The following is a 17,782-nucleotide window of genomic DNA, read 5'->3' on the forward strand; positions in this document are numbered from 1 at the left end:
AATCGAATATAGATGTTCCTTTCCCGTTACCCCCCCCGATCTTTCAGTACTCCCTCCTGTTGATAGCTAATTGAAGGTTTGGAGTAAAAGTCCCCCGGATGTGGCCTGACCCACGCTTTTTGCCCGTATGCCTCGCCTTTTGTTTTTTGTTGTTATTTATGTTAAATGTATGTCTCCTGCTTCTCTCGAGCTATCCTGAGCCATTTACGGGGCTGGGCCCCAGGTGTCGCCTACTGCCTTAACTAATGTACGATCCTTTCTGAGTCTAGCGGCCGGCCCTGGTGGTTGTAAGCCCATGCTTGTAACTGATTTATTGTTTTAATAAAAATTTTTGGAAAAAAAAAAAAAAAAAAAAAGAAATCTTGTTAAGATAACCATTTTCATAATGGCTATATGCCCGGCTAAAGATATTGAGAGATTAATCCACCGATCTATATCGTTATCTGAAAGAGACTGTTAGTTATAGATTCCTTAACTTAGAATTACTCCCAGGCGTCAGATCGGATCTGGAGAAATTATTTCGTAGCAGTACCCGTGCGTGTCGGTAAGTGGTGTTGATCGACTCCACGTCGGCGTGTTGATCGCCAGGATGATGTTGCGGTATCTACTTAGATGCCGTCCCTGGGCGCTGATGTCAGTTCTTTCTTTTTCCGCCAATGCAGATCCAGAGAGAGCCGTTGTCTAGTAACTTTTTGACTAACTGTTTTTATGACTGTTTGACAACTTCTTTTCGAGTTGTTTGACTCCTGGTGCACAGGGATGTAATAATTGGCAGACCGGCTTCAAGCCTTGTGGCTCCTGCCACAAGCTGATGTCGGTGACAGACCCACCTCCAGTGTGCCTTTCGTGTCAGGAGCGCAACCACGACCCGAAGCTGTGCTCCAACTGTCAGGCCATGGCCCGAAGTCTTTGCGGGACAGGTCCCGAAAGCTTCTGGAAGCCCAGCAGTTGGCTCCGCGCCGCTCGAGATCCCGGTCGAGAGGGAGGTCGCGGATCGGTCGCGGAGCCATCACAGCCACTCCTCGTCGAAGTCTTCGTCTTCGGGTAAGTCGAAGCACAAGAAGACGGCGAAGAAGCACTGTAGCTCTTCGCCTTCTCCCCGTCCTTTGGCCAACCAGACGAGGGATGCCGACAGTCGTCGTCCTTGGGCTCCGTCCGCGGAGCCTGCTGGGTCGGCACTGAGTTTCCCCCCCCCCTTTCCGGGAGCCGGTTCTTTAGGGTCTCTGAGGCAAGGGTGCATAGTTGGTAGGTTGGGACTAACTGTGAGGCTCAGGTGCAGAGGTGTTTTGTGCGGCGGGTTGCTTGTGTTGAAGGCTCTCACTTTTAGGTCGACCTGGAGATGAGGACGGCATCTTAACTCTAGACTAAATTGATATATCGATACTGAAAACACAAATACTAATACACAATAAGTAAAGATTGTTTATTATTTTCTTTTTAATATTCTTAAGCGGATATCCGACATCGGTCTTGGCAGTGTTGGTGTCCGGGCTGGACACCGAACAATCCTTGGCTGCTGCAAGGGGTCCAGTACCCTGGGTATTGAAACAGGGTGGGTCCTGGCATCTCCAAACTGGTGGAGAGACAGAATTGACCTCCTGGAGCATGGTGACCTTCTCTGGGAAGCTAGTGTGCCGGTGGTCCCTGTAGTCAGCAGATCTGTGAACCGGAAGTTGCGGTGGAAATGGCTCCTCCACTTTAAGGAAAATGCTGGCTAATTAACTAAGTGCTGACTGCCCTCCGAGGGTTTGGGAGGATGCACAGCTGCAGGTCAAGTCGGGTATTTGCAATTATTGGAAAAGAAGCAGGCAGGCAGGGTTGGTGCCATGTCCACAGCTAGTCCACAGTCCTTGCGTTCTTCTGCTCTTCTTTGTCCTCCTCCTTCTTCTTTAGTCAGGTAAATCTGAGTTTGTGGTGTCAGTGGGCCACCTAAATACTAATAGGTGAGTGAAGGGTAATAGCCAATGGGCTACTTACCCTTGGCGTCACTACACCCCCTATGTGGACTCTTCCTGTGGTTAGTGGGCATAACCCTGTCCCAAAGTTCCTAATTCCACAAAAACAAAATATTTGAACCCATCTTCCAGGGAGCACATCATGTAGCCCACCTCAGTGGTTTCATTAGCCTGAAAGTGCAACATGCCTACTTTCCGCCTCTCCTGGGGCCAAATGGACCTCAGGGCATGGTGAGGCTTCTCCCATGTTTGAGGGAAACCAATTTGCATATCAAAGGAGGCAAGGGCTTTAAAGACCCTGGTCTACAGATTCACTAGCCATCCTCCTGGAGGAGGTGTACTACCTTCCTCCGTAGCAGGCATTGTTTGTGGCCTCAAAAGCCTGGGCTCTCACTTCCAGGGGTCAGAAACGTGTCTCTGGTGGTAGGCTGGTCGATACCAGTCAGCCAGTGTACTAGAAAACTAATAGGTTTACAGGGGGCACCCCTAAGGTGCCATCTGGGTACATGTCATAATACATCTTATACTGGCAACAGTACTGATTTATTAAGACAAGGTGTTTGATATCAAAACAATAGGTTTCAGTAAAGCCATCACGTTGATGGGGAACTTGTAAAGACCAGTGCCCAGTACATATGCTTAAGATGGTTTCCCTGTTCAATTGTACCCTCTAGTAATTGGACTAGACAGCACAGGGGCATATCTGCTCATGCAGTTAGACATGTGATATAATGCCCACTACCTTAGGGCTTCATGGCCTGCTGCATGGTTGACTTGCATATATTACATGCGGTTACTTTGACATTGCATACTGTGAGTGTGCCATGCCATGGTTTGCACCATGACATACAGTCTGCAGTGGCAGGCTGCATGCAATTTGTATGGGGGTCCCTTATGGTGGCATAATACATGCTGCAGTCCTTAGGGACCATCTTTGATACCCATGCCCTAGGTACCAGGGATACCACTTACTAGTGACGGACAGTGGTGCCATAGTGTCTGCCGATTGTGTTACAATTAGACCATTTACCTTGTTTTTAGGTAAAGAGGACTGGCACTGTGGCCTGGTTAGCAGGTATGCAGTGCACATCAGTTGAAAAACATATCTTTTCGCACATATCTGTGCAGAAGGAAAACCTTACGCTAACCTCAAGGCATTCATTGTGCCAAACATTGTGAGTTGATGGAAACTGCCAGAATGGTCACAGCTACTTCTGTTTGTGAGACACATAGAACATAATTGTGGAACATGATGCTGCTTTGTCCTCTGTTTAAATGCCCCTTTTTATAACTATAATTCTTATCTATATTTCGCTGTCCACACTGATGAACGGTTCACGTTGGCATGAAGTGACACAATTGTAGCACTCTGATATTGAATATTACAGTTAAGTGTATTTTCTTCCATTTGTTGTGCTCATCACAGATTAACATGATGTTAACAATTGTTTTCTTTTTCTATCGCAGTAGCTTTGCCAGATGAGATTGGTGCAGGTGTTCCTGTAACTGCAGAAGAATTCAAGGCACTGTTGTACAAACCCCAGGAAGGTGAATGGGGTGCGCATTCTAGAGATGAAGTTTGCGAGCGAGTTATCACGGGGATTGATCAGCTTCTTTCACTTGGTATGCTACTTATTGCATCTGTCACTCACAAAGCATCCCACACAGTATTTTGCGAAGTCAAATTGATGTTTGTTCAGAAACATTGGTGTGTGATAGGTCACTGTCTAAATGAATAGATTATCAATTTGATTAGGTGGCTAATTCAGATCCGCAAACAGTTTAGTTTGTATTTTTTGTTCCAAAATACATCATGGGCCTGTAGATTATGTTGGGAAGTAAACTCTCTTCATCCTAATTGAAAATTGCATTGACCACAGGTGGTATATAGTCTCTGATAATCATTTCCTACTTTTCATGACGAACAAAGGATGCTAAAACATTTCAGCTGCTAACTGACCTGTTATTCTTGTCGCATCAGGTCACTAGGTCTTTGTAACTCAACTCTATATACAGCTATTCAAAAGAAAAGTAACCTTACTGTCCAGTTGTGGTCTGGGTCAATTGATGAGATGTCACAACTAACAGTACCAGCCTGTTGTGCCACGTTTCCTTTTAACAAGCAGAACTCATATAGTTGGTTGTGATTCTCTTCTTGAAAAAAAAGTTCTAATATGACAGCACCCAGCAGTGTCCCTCAGGTCTCAGAATGTCACATTGGCAACTGTGCACTGTGCTCTAGACATGAGGATAGTCTAATGCAAAAATGACACCTGTGATGCACTACTTCTGATGGATACTACTAGCTGTAGATTCCTCAGCTTGCGAATATTCCCTAGATATCAGACTGGATAAGGAAACTTAGGAGCACTACTCCTATGCCCCTGTCGGTGTCATTGTATGACTACTTGCCTATATTGTACCTTTGTGTAAATGACAAGCAGAGCTATATATGAGCACCACCTAGACGTGCTGACATCAGTCCCTTTCTTCCTGTGCCTTCAGATGTGGATTTGAAGCTGCTCCTTGGCCTCTTCAATACTTATTTCACAAGTCTTTTCCAGTGTGCAAAGACAATTTCACCTAAGACAACAGAGTGCAAATCGTGCAGGGACTGTCGCAAGCAGATGTCTGTAGCACACCCCCAGAGGGTATGCCTCTGGTGCTTGTGATCAGAACATGATTCTAGGGCTCACGATGATTGCGCCTAGATGAATCCGAAGACCATACAGGACTGTGAGGCTTAGCTTTATATCGCAAAGTATCGGAACACTCCACGCCGTGACCAGTTAAGGTTCAATGGAAGGTCCCATTCCAGCTCCCGAATCCTGCGGCAGATCTTTGTCACGGGCAAAGTCTTCTTTTAAGTCAAAGAAGAAACAAAAGAAATATAAGTAGGAATCGGCCCATTCTCACCATTCTAGAACTTCGAAGAGGGTGCGAGGGCTTCAACATGCCACCTGGTCTTGGTCTTTGCAATTCCAAGCCTGGTCGCTAAGCACCCCAAATTTACAGGTCAATCATCGACTGTTTGGGAAGCCTTTCTGCACAATTCTGGCTCCTTAATATTTTCCTCTGGCATGCCTGATGGATCTGTCGATGCTCCAGTCAGACTTCAACTGGCGAGTCCACCCTTAGTACCGTCTCTGCACTCTCAAACCCACTTCAAATTCAGCACCTGCTCCGGCGCTGACTTTATTTCTGGTGCCACCCACTTTTGCGTTTTCCTTCACATCGTTGCAAGTGCCAATGCCTGAGGAGTTTTGTGCTCTTTATCTCTTACATCCTTGGCAAAGGTCCCGCCCTGATTCTATCCGAGCACAGTCTGGAAGTAACCTCTCAGATTTAGATGCCTTGCCATTTCTATGAAGTAGGGCTCAGACTTTACACAGTCTTTTTGGCATTTATTCGTACACTGGCAATTTTGATAAAAAGGTAGATTTTGTCCCCCAATATCATGAAAGCAATTGGTATGAGCAAACACAAGATGGTATTGGTCTTGATACTTCTCCAGATACTGATCTCATTTTTCCTCCAATGCTTGCCACCCAAAAAAGCGTCTCCTTCACTGTTATGTGGAGGGCATCAGAGTTACTGGACCTACAACTACCTACTATGGAGGTGAAGACTAATGTTAGTTCAAAGGTACTCCAGCCTGGTCATCGCCACTGAGCTTCCATTGCCCTTTATGGAGTCCCTCACTGATTCCCTCTTGGGCACTTGATAGATGTGGACAGCAGGAAGGGGACTTTCTTCCATGTAGCGGTCCTGCACACACATTCAGATGTTCTAAAAGGAGATACTAGGGCATATTATGGGACCCTTGGACACCCTATTCTGGCAGACCCGATGACAATCCTCCTATTCATAAAACCCTCCACTATGAAGGGAATAACTGGCGCTGCCAAGATACTAATCTGCCATATGACAGGAGGGGCCAAACAGCTTTTAAAACTCTTCTGGAAAAAAACAGGAGACCCCCTCAGAAGGCCCTTTGGTTTCATCAAATGTGGCAGGTGCTTGCCATGGAACAGATCACCTGTACACTGACCAATTCAGACCGGAAATTTTCATGCACATGGCAACCGTTAATAGATCATATGTCAAGGCTAGAATTTCAGTACGTCACACCTCAACGACTCCGGGAATTACATCTCTTTGACTGACCCGTGGACGGCGACACATCCACCATACATCACCACTGGGTGCCCCCTCACTTTGGTACAGGCAGGACAATGCGGAAAGCTACGAAGCTCAAAACCCCCAATCAGCACAGCTGATACCGTGACCTACCTACCCTTTTTGGCTTTCCCCATAGTCTTCTTTGTTAATGTTAAACCCAATTGCCTTTTGCCTTTACACATGAGAGCACGAGGACCAGAAGGGACAACTGTATTTATGATTCAGAACTTACCTTCACATCAAACTGGCCTCAAAGTGTTAATTGATGCAATTCTTATTATATGTTTGAAACCTAATAATGGGAAAGAGAAGACCTCTGCATGTAAAAGACATGTATCCCTGCACTGAGTGCTCATTTGTACTGTTCTCTGGATCCCTAGTGCTGATTTTTGCTGTTGAAAGCAGACATGGATCATGCATGTGCACCATGACATAGGTCTATCTCGTGGATTGCAGTCTTGTTAAGCCGGCAGAGGGGCACAAAGTGCTACCCTCACAGTGGTGGAAGGCTACCGCCTTCACAAGGAGTTAGGCAGCAGGAGTGCGGTGGTTGCAGCATACCATGCAGAGATCAGTAGGAGTAAAGAGGTCCATTTTACCTTGTGTCACTGGAGTGAGGCCTACAGGCACACTCACCTTTTATAGTTCCACTGCTGTGCGCGTAACTCACCCTTGGCCTACATCAGTTAGATGTTTAGTTCTGTGCAGCGCATGAGTGGTCTCTCTGCAATGTATGTGTCTGGGAAGGTTACAGTATAGTGATAGAGCAGTGCTGTGCAATACAAGCATGGTTCTGTCTACCTAAACAAAGGGTCAGCCCCTCTCATGTGTGCTTGCCATTTGCCCATCAAAGGCTGCTTCCCCTTTGAAGTTCGCCTTTTGGGCTCACACACTGTGTGACTTTTTCTGCCAGTAAGAGATAACATCACCTTTCCCTGCAGACCATGTGTAGGCTTTCCTGGGCATCATTTACGCTTCTCTCTAGGAGGCTAGAAGGCTCTCTTGAGGACAGTGCTTTGTGTGCAACCATAAACGGATACTGGTAAACTTGGGCCTTAAATTGTCAGTTTATTAAAGTTACACTTTGTCCACCAGTGACACTAATTTCAATTTAACCATTTAATCGGATTTAATACAATGATTCTTTTATTTCCTGGAAGTACCAACTTTAGTAGAGTCATTCAGAAGTTAGCACGGCTGAGCTAGCCTGTAACCCTGCACTCGCCAATGGGGCTACCAGGATGTCAACAGTAAAAACGGCAATGGTGGGTTTTACTGGTGGGATCTTAAAAACATTTAACCATGAAACTGCAAGTCTAACCTTTTAATATAATGCACCCTGCCTCTAGGGCTGAGTGGCCCTGCTTTAGGGGTGATTTACAAACATTAAAAAGAAAGTTTTGGGCTTTGACATGGCTTGAAATGCCAAAGTTGAATTTGCAGTTTAAAACTGCTCTCCTAGCGGGCACTGGAAGGCTTGGAGTCATGCTTTTGTCTTGTGACGCTCGTGGTAGCACAACTAGTGCTGCAGTCCATGAGAGACACTTTAAATTACAAGCCCTAGGTACCCCTGGTACCATTTACTAGGGACTTACAGGTAAGTCAGTTAAGCCAATCGGGGTGAGGGGTAAGCCAGTTAAACATGTACCTGTTTAAGGGTCAGCGCTCATTCACAGAGTCCTGATTAACAGAGCTCAGGGCATTTCAGAGCCATTGCACCAGTACCTAGTAGTAAAAGTGTGTGGGGGGGAGAGTGGGGTTGAACTTTTAAAAAGCCTATCCTCACAAATGGATTTATACGGTCCGTTACTAAGATCCCAATGTAGAGATTTGCACACCTCCATATTCTGATTTCTGTGGGCTCTGCATACGATGCCACTGACTGAGATCAGAAAGAAACTGATGTCAACACACATAGTTGGTGCAGATATAGTGGCCCCGGCGTCACATCCGGGGCGGGATTGATCTGCATGATGCTGCCTACCAACGAATTGTTATAAAAAAATCTTCTGGTCCAGTCTGGCGCCTTTGGTATTTACAAAGTGAGAAATCTGCGGTTAGTTTCTACCTTCCTCCCTGTTGCCTTAAAAAAACAGAGGCCTTCATCCTGTCTTATATCTTCTCCTTCTCAAGAGCTTTTTTGAGGTAAAAGGTATTTAAGATGGTCACGATGGCCCAGGTTTTGTCTGCCCTGGATCCCAGAGGTTGGATTGTCGCATAGGGACTTCAGGACTTGTATTGCCGTATTTCCGTTTTGCAAGACCACAGGCATTCCCTGCAGTTCATGGTAGCCCAGGAGCAATTGCAGTTTGCTCCCCTTTGGCCTCACCTGTGCCCCTCGAATGATCAGGAAAGTGATGGTGGTGGTTGCAGCGCACCTTTGGAAATCAGTGTGCCCATCTTCCCCTACCTTGACTACTGACTGTTGAACGTGGGCTTGCCCCAGGGAGTCATAGACCATCTCTAGACGACTGCGAACCTCCTAACATAGTTGGAGGTTCACTATCAAAGTGTCGAATTCCCACCTGACTAATTTGGAGATGCTACCTTTCACCTCAGCTATCCTGGATATGGTGCAGTTTTGTGCTTTGTCTTCCCGGAATGGAGAGAATGGAGAAATCTGGACATTCAGGCTATGATCTTGATGTTTGAGCCTCTGGCTTGGATCTCAGTGAGGATGGTGTTGAGGCTGCTGGCATTCTTATCCTCCTACCTCCATCTCGCCTATAACACCAGATGGCACATGGGTGCTCTACAGTGAGATGTTAAATCCCAGTGGGCACAGCATCAGGAAACCTATCGGATTGCCTCCAAGTTTCGAAGGAGATCTGCTGTGGTGGCTGCTGGATTGCAATTGAGCCAATGTCTGACAGTGGTCACAAATGCATCACTGCTGGGCTGTAGAGGTAGAGCTCACAGGGCTCTGGTGTGTGGCAGATACATGCTTCTACATAAATATGTTGGTGTTGTGTGCGATCCACTGAGCAATTGAAGTGCTCCCTACCATCCATCAAGGCGAGGTTTGTACAAGTACTCACAGACAACACCACTGCCACGTGCCACTGCAACGAGAAGAGCGGAGTGGGTTCTAGAGTCGTGTCCCAAGTGGCTCTGCACCTCTGAGATTGACTGATGTACCTGGGCTTTTCTCTGGTCGTGGGCTCTCTAAACGCCAGGGCAGATTAATTCAGTCACCGATGCTATGCAGATTACGAATAGCCATTACAACTAAAGGTGACACGGGGCATTATTTAGCAATGGGGAGAACTCTGTCTCGATCTTACTGCTGCTGCAGAGAGCACGCAATGTCAGCAGTTTAAGGTGCTAGAGTTCCCTAGAAGGCTCTCTCTCAGAGACTCAATGCACCTACAGTGAAGTTTGGGATCCTGTATGCCCTTCCACCTCTACCCCTCTTGGCTTGAATTCTGAAGAAGATCCAGACTGATCGCGCCCAATTCATCTTGGTTGCTCTGGATTGGGCTAGGAGGGTGCTATGTCCAGAACTCCTGGTCATGAGCAACTTTCTTACGATCAAGCTGTTGCTTCGGGAGGATGTACTGTTGAGTCATCAGGGCAGGCTCCTGAACCAGGACCTCTGCACGCTGCACCTACATGCATGGAGGTCGAGCAGCAGCAGCTAGTCTTTTTTGATCCTCCTCCCAAAGTTCTCAATGTGAATCTGGCTACCAGATGTCCATCTACAAAATCAAGGTGCACTGGGCATAGGACAAGTTTGTAACTTTATGTGGCTATATTCAGATTGATCAGATGCAAGCCAAACTGTCTGAAGTGTTTATTTTGTCATTTGCCCAGCAAGGATTGCGATGGGGCTCTTGAAGCCTCTTTGTTGGCTCTTTTGGCTTTTTTTTAGGTTGCTGGATCAGTCTTTTTTGTTTAAATGCCCTGTTGTGATGAGGTGTTTTAAACGTTTACAATACGATACCCCCAACAGCCTTTATGATACGTCAGTGGGAATTAATATGGTTCTCACTTTCATCATATTTACTCAGTTTGAACCAATGCTCAGCTGTCCTCTACGGCTTTTGACCATGAAAACGTTTTTTCTGGTCGCGATCACGTTAGCTCGTCACATGAGTATGCAGTAGGCACGTTTGGTCCAGCCACCCTTTGTTACATTACTCCCTGTGAAACTGGCGTTCAGAACTCGAGTTGCTCTTCTGCTGAAGGAAGTAAGACCTTTCCACCTCGGGCAGCCTATCGCTCTTCAGATTTTCTTTGACCTGCCTCACCCCTCGAAAGAGGAAGAGAGACTACTTTGTTTGGGTCACAAGAGAGCCCTAAGTTTCTACAATGATCATTCCAAGGGCAATCAGCTCTTTGGGGGCTACGTTGGAGCAAAGAGAGCCAAGGAAGTGCAGAAAAGCACCATCTGTAGGTGGATAATATTCTGCATTAAAATCTGCTATGTGTTGGCTAAGAAACTGTTCCAGAAGGGTTTTTTTTTTACTTGTTTTTATTTCGTAACATATGTCACAGTATATATAGTACAATTACTTGCAAGCCACACATGGTGCATAGTGGGTGACAAATCAAGTCGTGGGGCAAAAACCCCGTCATAGAATGCAACCAAGAAATGCAATAGACGCTGCACATCCCCGATCAGGCAATAATGATATACAAAATCAAGTAAAGCATAACTGTTGAGAACTATGCAGAGCTAGACAGTGATCTAGATGTGAGAGGGTATCGTTGCCACTAGCAGATTGTTACAACGCCCCGTGCCTCCTGAAGGGTTAAAGGCTCATTCCACTTGGGCCAAGGAGCCACTACTGCGCTTGCAACCGGAGTGCTTGTCTGGAAATTTGTACAATCTAGGGGTAACACCCAATATACCCTTGAGGGCTTGGGCAAATATAGTTGCAATAGTAGTGTGCCAACAAGGGATTTTGTTTTAGAAAAGTTAAGTTTCTTTATGTAAAGCAAATTAGTCTTTGGATGAGCTCAAGACTGATACTCAGCCACACGTTATTCAATTGTATTTGATCAAAGATATACAACACACACGGGGTATCTTTTCAAGTGAAAAAATCACTGACTTTTTATATAGAAACAATCGCTTAAAAAGGAGTACAAAGAACAAATAAATGTGAAATGCGACATGAAGGGAGAAAAACAACCAAATATTATCCACAGTTCATGACACAAAAAATATATCCAATCCAATAAATTAAACAGAGATCTATCTCATATTTGGAGAACAATCAACTGTGCATGTGCGATGTGGCTCGAGTTCTCACTGACAGACGGTACTTGAATTCGCTTCTACACCAACAAAATCATTCTTCTGATTTAAGAGGCTCAATCAACGAAGGACCTACTGGCCCTCCTTGTTATACAAGAACAGTATACTCAGAATACTGACTCCTACTATTGTACTATTCTGCCATAGGCATACCAAAGGTATATCCTTACCCAACTAAAACCGGAACGAGCATAACCAAAATTGATGAGGAAATGATAACACCTCTATACGAATGCTATGATTCAAAAGAGTCTTCCTCTGAAATTCCAACTGTCCTGAAGATGGTCTGACGGATTGACGCCTTAACAGACCGAAACGTCGACTACATTATCCATTTCCATATCGCACATGCACAGTTGATTGTTCTCCAAATATGAGATAGATCTCTGTTTAATTTATTGGATTGGATATATTTTTTGTGTCATGAACTGTGGATAATATTTGGTTGTTTTTCTCCCTTCATGTCGCATTTCACATTTATTTGTTCTTTGTACTCCTTTTTAAGCGATTGTTTCTATATAAAAAGTCAGTGATTTTTTCACTTGAAAAGATACCCCGTGTGTGTTGTATATCTTTGATCAAATACAATTGAATAACGTGTGGCTGAGTATCAGTCTTGAGCTAATCCAAAGACTAATTTGCTTTACATAAAGAAACTTAACTTTTCTAAAACAAAATCCCTTGTTGGCACACTACTATTGTCTGGAAATTTGGCAGGCTGCTACGTGCCCATCAGTGCACAAGTTCACAAAGCACTGTTGCTTTGACTGTGAATTGTGTTGGGATGGGCATTTTGCTCGTTCTGTCCTGCTGGACTTTTCGGTTTGAACCATTCCATAGATTTATCACGTCGGGACATACTGTTATGCTACCTATTCCAAAGGATGAGGAATGTGCACTTAAAAGTCTCTATCAGAGGAACAAGTTGCTTACCTTCAGTAATGCTCTGTTTAAGGCATGTGTGGCTGTAGATACGCATGCTATGCATACTGCTGCTATCTAGTGTTGGGTCTTGATATGTGTAAGTTGTGTTTTTTTCAAAGCAGTCTTTTGAGTCTGGTACTGTGACTCCGCCCCTAGCTGTTAATGGGCATGGTCATTTACTCCATTGTTAGATTGTTTTCTTTCTGCTGTCTGGTTCGGATGTGTGCTATTGTGCTCCGGTTCTACATTTTTGCGGTGTTCTGTTCAGTCTCCGCTGCTGCTCAACTCTCCAAGAGTTAGCTATCCTAAGAGGAAGCTTTGAACTTGCCACCTCCTTCTAAGCAGTGCAAGAAGGCGGACAAGGCTACTGACTTTTAGACTTTTTCTCCCCCTCCACAGCGCTCACCTTGGCGGAGGGCCAAGGGGGAGGGTATACCTGCGACCCCATGACCTGGATCCCGGATGCCGAAACAACAACTGCTTTTCCTCCTCCCCATGATCCTCTAAAGGACCTTTTACCTGCTGACACAGCCACTTCTCCTGTTAAACAACCTACGAAAGATCCCGCACCACTCATGCCCACAAGACCAAGAACAATACGCCACTGCTTCATTGTATCCTGTTCAACACCCGCACACTCTGCAAACATGTCACGGAAATCTGGGACATCATCACCACCCTCTCCTCGGACGTTGCCTTCATTACCGAAACGTGGCTCAAGCCCTCCTAAAGCCCGACATCACCACCGCCACTCCCGAAGGTACAAGATGATATACCCTGAACACGCCAAGAAATAAGGCGGAGGCATCGCCATCATCTTCAAGTAAAACATCAGATGCACCATCACCAGCGATGACCCCACTCCTCTCATGGAACACTTCAACTTCCTAATACAAACTGACGCAAAGACCACATAAGAGGCACCCTCACCTACAGATCCCCGGGATACTTAGCAACATTCTGCGACTCAATCCCCAACCTCATCGCCCCCCTAACAATCAACTCTCACCACTTAGTCCTACTCGGCGACCTCAACTTCCACATTGACGACTCCAACGATAGCACTCCTGGAGAACCTGAACAACATCGGCCTCACCCAGCTGGTCACCGAATCCACGCACAAAGCCAGACACACACTCAACCACATTATCACTTCCAGCGACAGAATTTATTCAGCCATACCACAGAACTCACCTGGACTGACCACACCATCAACAGTGCCCAGCACACCATCACCAGGCATCAGATCTCATCCCACCGTAGCTGGAGCAAGGTCACCAAACCTCAGTGGACACAGGCCCTCACCACCTCCCCACCCGAGGCTACAACAGATCTCAACCAGGCCGTCCGGAACTTTCCTGCCTCGATCACCGACACCGCTGACAGTCGCCCACTGAAACGTAAAATATCCAACCAGAGCCCCAAACATGCCAGCTGGTACACCCCAGAACTCGGGACCATAAAGCGCAACAGCCACCAACTGTAGAAACAATGGCACACCACCAAGAACCATGCTGACAGAGCAGTTCCCAAAAAAGCCCTCCGCAACTATCACCGCCATATCAAAGAAGAAACCAAGAAAGCAGTCATCACCACCCGCATTGACTTCATGGCCAACGACACAAAGGAACTCTTCAAAATAATCAAACTATTCTCTGACCCGATAGCCATAGAAAACACTATCCACCCCTCCCAAGAACTCTGCCACACCCTTGCAGATTACTTACATAGCAAGACTTACCTGTTGACTAACATTGAGCATGCTGTTGTGTTCCTACTCTGTACATGACCTCCGTGCAGTTCCTAGATACTCACCGTGGGTCGTTACCTGGGTCCCTGGCTCTTCTATGTCTTCTGGGTCCTTTCTTGATTTGAGTCGTGGTTCGCATTCCACTATTTTAGTACATGGTTTGGTCTACCCCTGGAGACCCCTGTGTATTTGTGCTACTTTTGCGCTCTATTTCCTAAGTAGTATGTGTATTGGGTTTGTCTCAGAATAGGAGTTATTGAAATGTGTTAGTGAGTGTAATAAAATGCATAATTTTATGACTACACTGTGTGATTCTTTTTCAGTTAACCTATACCATAAGATTAAGTACTGGTGAAACAAGCTGCTTTACACTCCTTCTGGACTAAGCCTGAAGGCTGCTCTCCACAGCTACCCCTTAGAGAGCTTTCTAAGGTTGTCTAACACCACTAAAATCGCCATGAGGGTCGTCTGGATTAGTGCAAGGTGCTACACTTACATAAGTGATCACCATATATTAAGCCAGCCTCTCATAGGAGGCAATAGAGAGGGTTCAGATTTCAGAAGTAGGCAGTGGTTGTTATTTCCACCACTTACTGATACTCAAAAAGAAGAAAGGTCTTCGTCCTATTCTAGACCTTCAGACCGTCAATCTCTTACTCAAGAACGAGAAATTCAAGATGCTTCTGTTGGCTCAGGTCTTGTCTGCCCTAAACCAAGGATACTGGCTGGTAGCGTTGGACTTGCAGGATGCGTTTTTTCACATCCCTATCCTGCCTGCCCACAGGCTTTCCCTGTGGTTCAAGATAGTCCACAAGCACTTACAGTTCTCTGTGCTACCATTTGGCCTTACCTGCGCCTCTCGGGTGTTTACCAAGGTGATGGCGGAGGTTTGCAGCTCATCTGTGCAGGTTAGGGTTTCCAGTCTACCCCTACCTTGACAACTAGATGTTGAAGACGTCCGTAGGCTGTCGTTTCGCACCTCCAGACTATTGCGAACCTCCTGCATTTGCTGGGGTTCACTATAAACATGCCAAAGTCACACCTGACTCCTTCTAAGACACTCCCTTTCCTCGGAGCTGTTCTGGACTTAGTGCAGTTTCAGGCTTATTCTCCCGAGCAGCGAGTCCAGGATATTCAGGTTATGATATCGACGTGTAGAAAAGTAGGATACGCTTTCATGGTTACCCAGACTTTTTGCTTGGTGTCAGTATGTATCTGAAAGAGACACATTAGTGATAGATTCCTTGCCATAGAATATCCCCAGGCGTCAGACTGGATCCGGAAAGTTTTCGTCAGCAGTACCCCTGTGCATCGGTAGGCGTCGTCGTACAGCTCCGCGTACGTCGCTGGCATCGTAGCTGCCGAGATGACGTTGTCGGAACTACTTAGATGCGCCCACGCGCGCTGACGTCAGTTCTTTCTTTTTCCGCGCAGCAGCGCAGACCCGAGAGAGAGCGGTACCCCTAGTTAAAAGTTTTAACTTGGTTTCTGACAACTTGTTTTGTCAAGTACTTGCCTCCTGGTGCAGTAGGGATGCCCGGGTTTGAGTCCTGTAGGGCCTGCCACTGAAACATGTCGGTAGCGGACCTGCATGACGTGTGTCTTTTGCTTGGGGCACGCCCATGACCCCGAGGCATGCCCCAGTTGTTGGGCCATGGCGCCGAAAGCTTTGCGGGAGCGTTCCCGCAAGTTGTTGGAGGTCCGGCAATTGGTTCCGTGCCGATCAAGGTCACGATCCCATGGGAGGTTGAGGGACCGGTCGCGAAGCCATCAGCATCGCTCAACGGAATCGGGGACAAGTAAGTCTAGGCGCCATAAAATGTCGAAGAATCCACGCCGCTCTTCCTCTATGCCTCACCGGTTGAGGGACGCGGTGGAGGGGGGTGGCGGGCGGTCATTCCCCTGCGGCTCCGTTGGAGCCTCTGTTGTTGCTTGCGGCCTACCCACCCTTTCTGGGACCACACGTGAATTCGGACGCGGGGCAGGCTTTCGTGCCGGCCTTGCGCCATTTGTTTGCCCCGTCGGGTCGCTCCGGAGCACCTTCAGACCCCGCGGATCCGTCGGAAGGGTCTGCCTTCGTGCTGCCGCTGACCCCAGACGGCGCCGAACCGGGACTGGTATCTTACCCCCCCTGCATTCCATTGCTTGGTGGGGAGTTTGTCCCATTTCCCAGGGCACCTCGTCCTTACTGGCTTCTTCAACAACCGGTGGACGAAGGGGAGTACTGGGAGGGGGCAGAGGAACCTCTTGCAGCCCAATGCGAGGATGAGCCTGAATGGGAATGCGATGTGGAGGGTTCATTAGATCTGGATTTCTCTCAACACCCTGATACTGTGTTCCCTTCTTCCGTGGCTACAGAGGAGGCTGGGACTTTTTCAGTGGTGTTGCGTAGGGCAGCTGAGGCTCTTAACCTCGAGCTCCCTTCTGTACCTATCTGAAAGAAACACGTTAGTTAGATTCCTCACCTTAGAATATCCCCAGGCGTCAGGCTGGATCCGGAAAGATTTTTCGTCACCAATACCCCTTGCGCGTCGCTAGGCGTCGTCTGCGGCTCCGCGTCCGTCGTCGGCGTCGTGCGCCGGAATGACGTCGTCGGAGTACCTGGACGCCGCCCTCGCCCGCTGACGTCAGTTCTTCTTTTTTCCGCGCCAGACAGCGCCGATCCGGGAAGAGCTTACCCCTTAGTCAATTTTTTACTAAAACTTTTTGACTCTTTTTGGTCTTTGTCGACTCGACTCTGGTGCCAGTAGGATGCCTAGATTTAAGGCCTGTGACGCCTGTCATCGCCTGATGTCGGTGATGGATCACCATCGCCGGTGCCTTTACTGCCTGGGGGCCGACCACGATGCGGAGTCGTGCCCCGACTGTCAGGCCTTGACCTCGAAGGCTAGGCGGGAGCGGTCCCGTAAGCTCCTCGAGCTCACGGTCCCGGTCCAGGAGGAGGTCCAAGGACTGGTCGCGGAGCCGCAGTCATCATCATCGCTCGTCGGGCTCGAAGTCTTCGGGTAAGTCGAAGCGGTCCAAGAGGCGACACCGCTCTTCGGACTCCCCTCGCGCGACTCGGCCGAGGGTCAGGGTCGTCCCACCCCCGCGGCTCCGCCGGAGCCGCAGGAGCCGCGTCCGTCTCCATACCCGCCGGTCCCTGGGACTGACGCGACTCCGGCGGAGGTCAGTGCCTTCCTCTCGGCCATGAGGGGCCTGGCTCCGCCGTCGACGCCTGCCGGCGCGCCTTCAGGCCCCGCGGGCTCGACTGGGCGACCTCGCGTGCCGGCGGCACCGGCCCCGGCGCCATCGACGCTTGGATCTCTGTCGGCGCCGGTCGACGTCAAGACGCCTCCTCCGCCGGCGCCGACACCGGTTCCCCCTGCCGGCGTCGGGTCCGGACAGGGACTAAACCGGGGAACGGCGCCGCAACCAACGCCGATGGATGAACGTTTCATCTACCGTCCGGCTCCGATCGTTCCTCCTGTTTATCAGGAATCGGATGACGGGGGCGACGGGGAGGGGTCTGAGGACCCTATGGCCCTCCAGGGTCAACTTGCACAGGACTGGGCAGACAAACTGGGGGATGCCAGTGGTCTGGACACTTCGCTGGACGCTGGCTTCATCTCTCCTCCGACTGTGGCTTCGGAGGAAGGTGCAGCTTTTTCCGTGGTGCTGCGCAAGGCGGCCGAAGCCCTGGGGCTCGAGTTGCCTGCTGTGGCCGTG

At 48.0% G+C, this 17,782-nt stretch overlaps 1 protein-coding gene across 2 annotated transcripts in view; it reads left to right on the forward strand.

Moving 5' to 3' along the window:
- Positions 1 to 17,782, forward strand: part of BRWD3 (bromodomain and WD repeat domain containing 3) — a 1,513,493-nt gene that overhangs the window by 1,143,029 nt on the left and 352,682 nt on the right. For both annotated transcript variants that reach the window (XM_085607835.1, XM_085607833.1), the window contains one exon: positions 3,423 to 3,578. In XM_085607835.1, coding sequence (XP_085463961.1) covers positions 3,423 to 3,578 — 156 coding nt within the window. The remainder of the gene's footprint in view (positions 1 to 3,422; positions 3,579 to 17,782) is intronic.

The sequence above is a fragment of the Triturus cristatus genome, chromosome 5_2 (assembly GCF_964204655.1).
Source record: "Triturus cristatus chromosome 5_2, aTriCri1.1, whole genome shotgun sequence".
In the NCBI taxonomy this organism is placed as follows: Eukaryota; Metazoa; Chordata; class Amphibia; order Caudata; family Salamandridae; genus Triturus; species Triturus cristatus.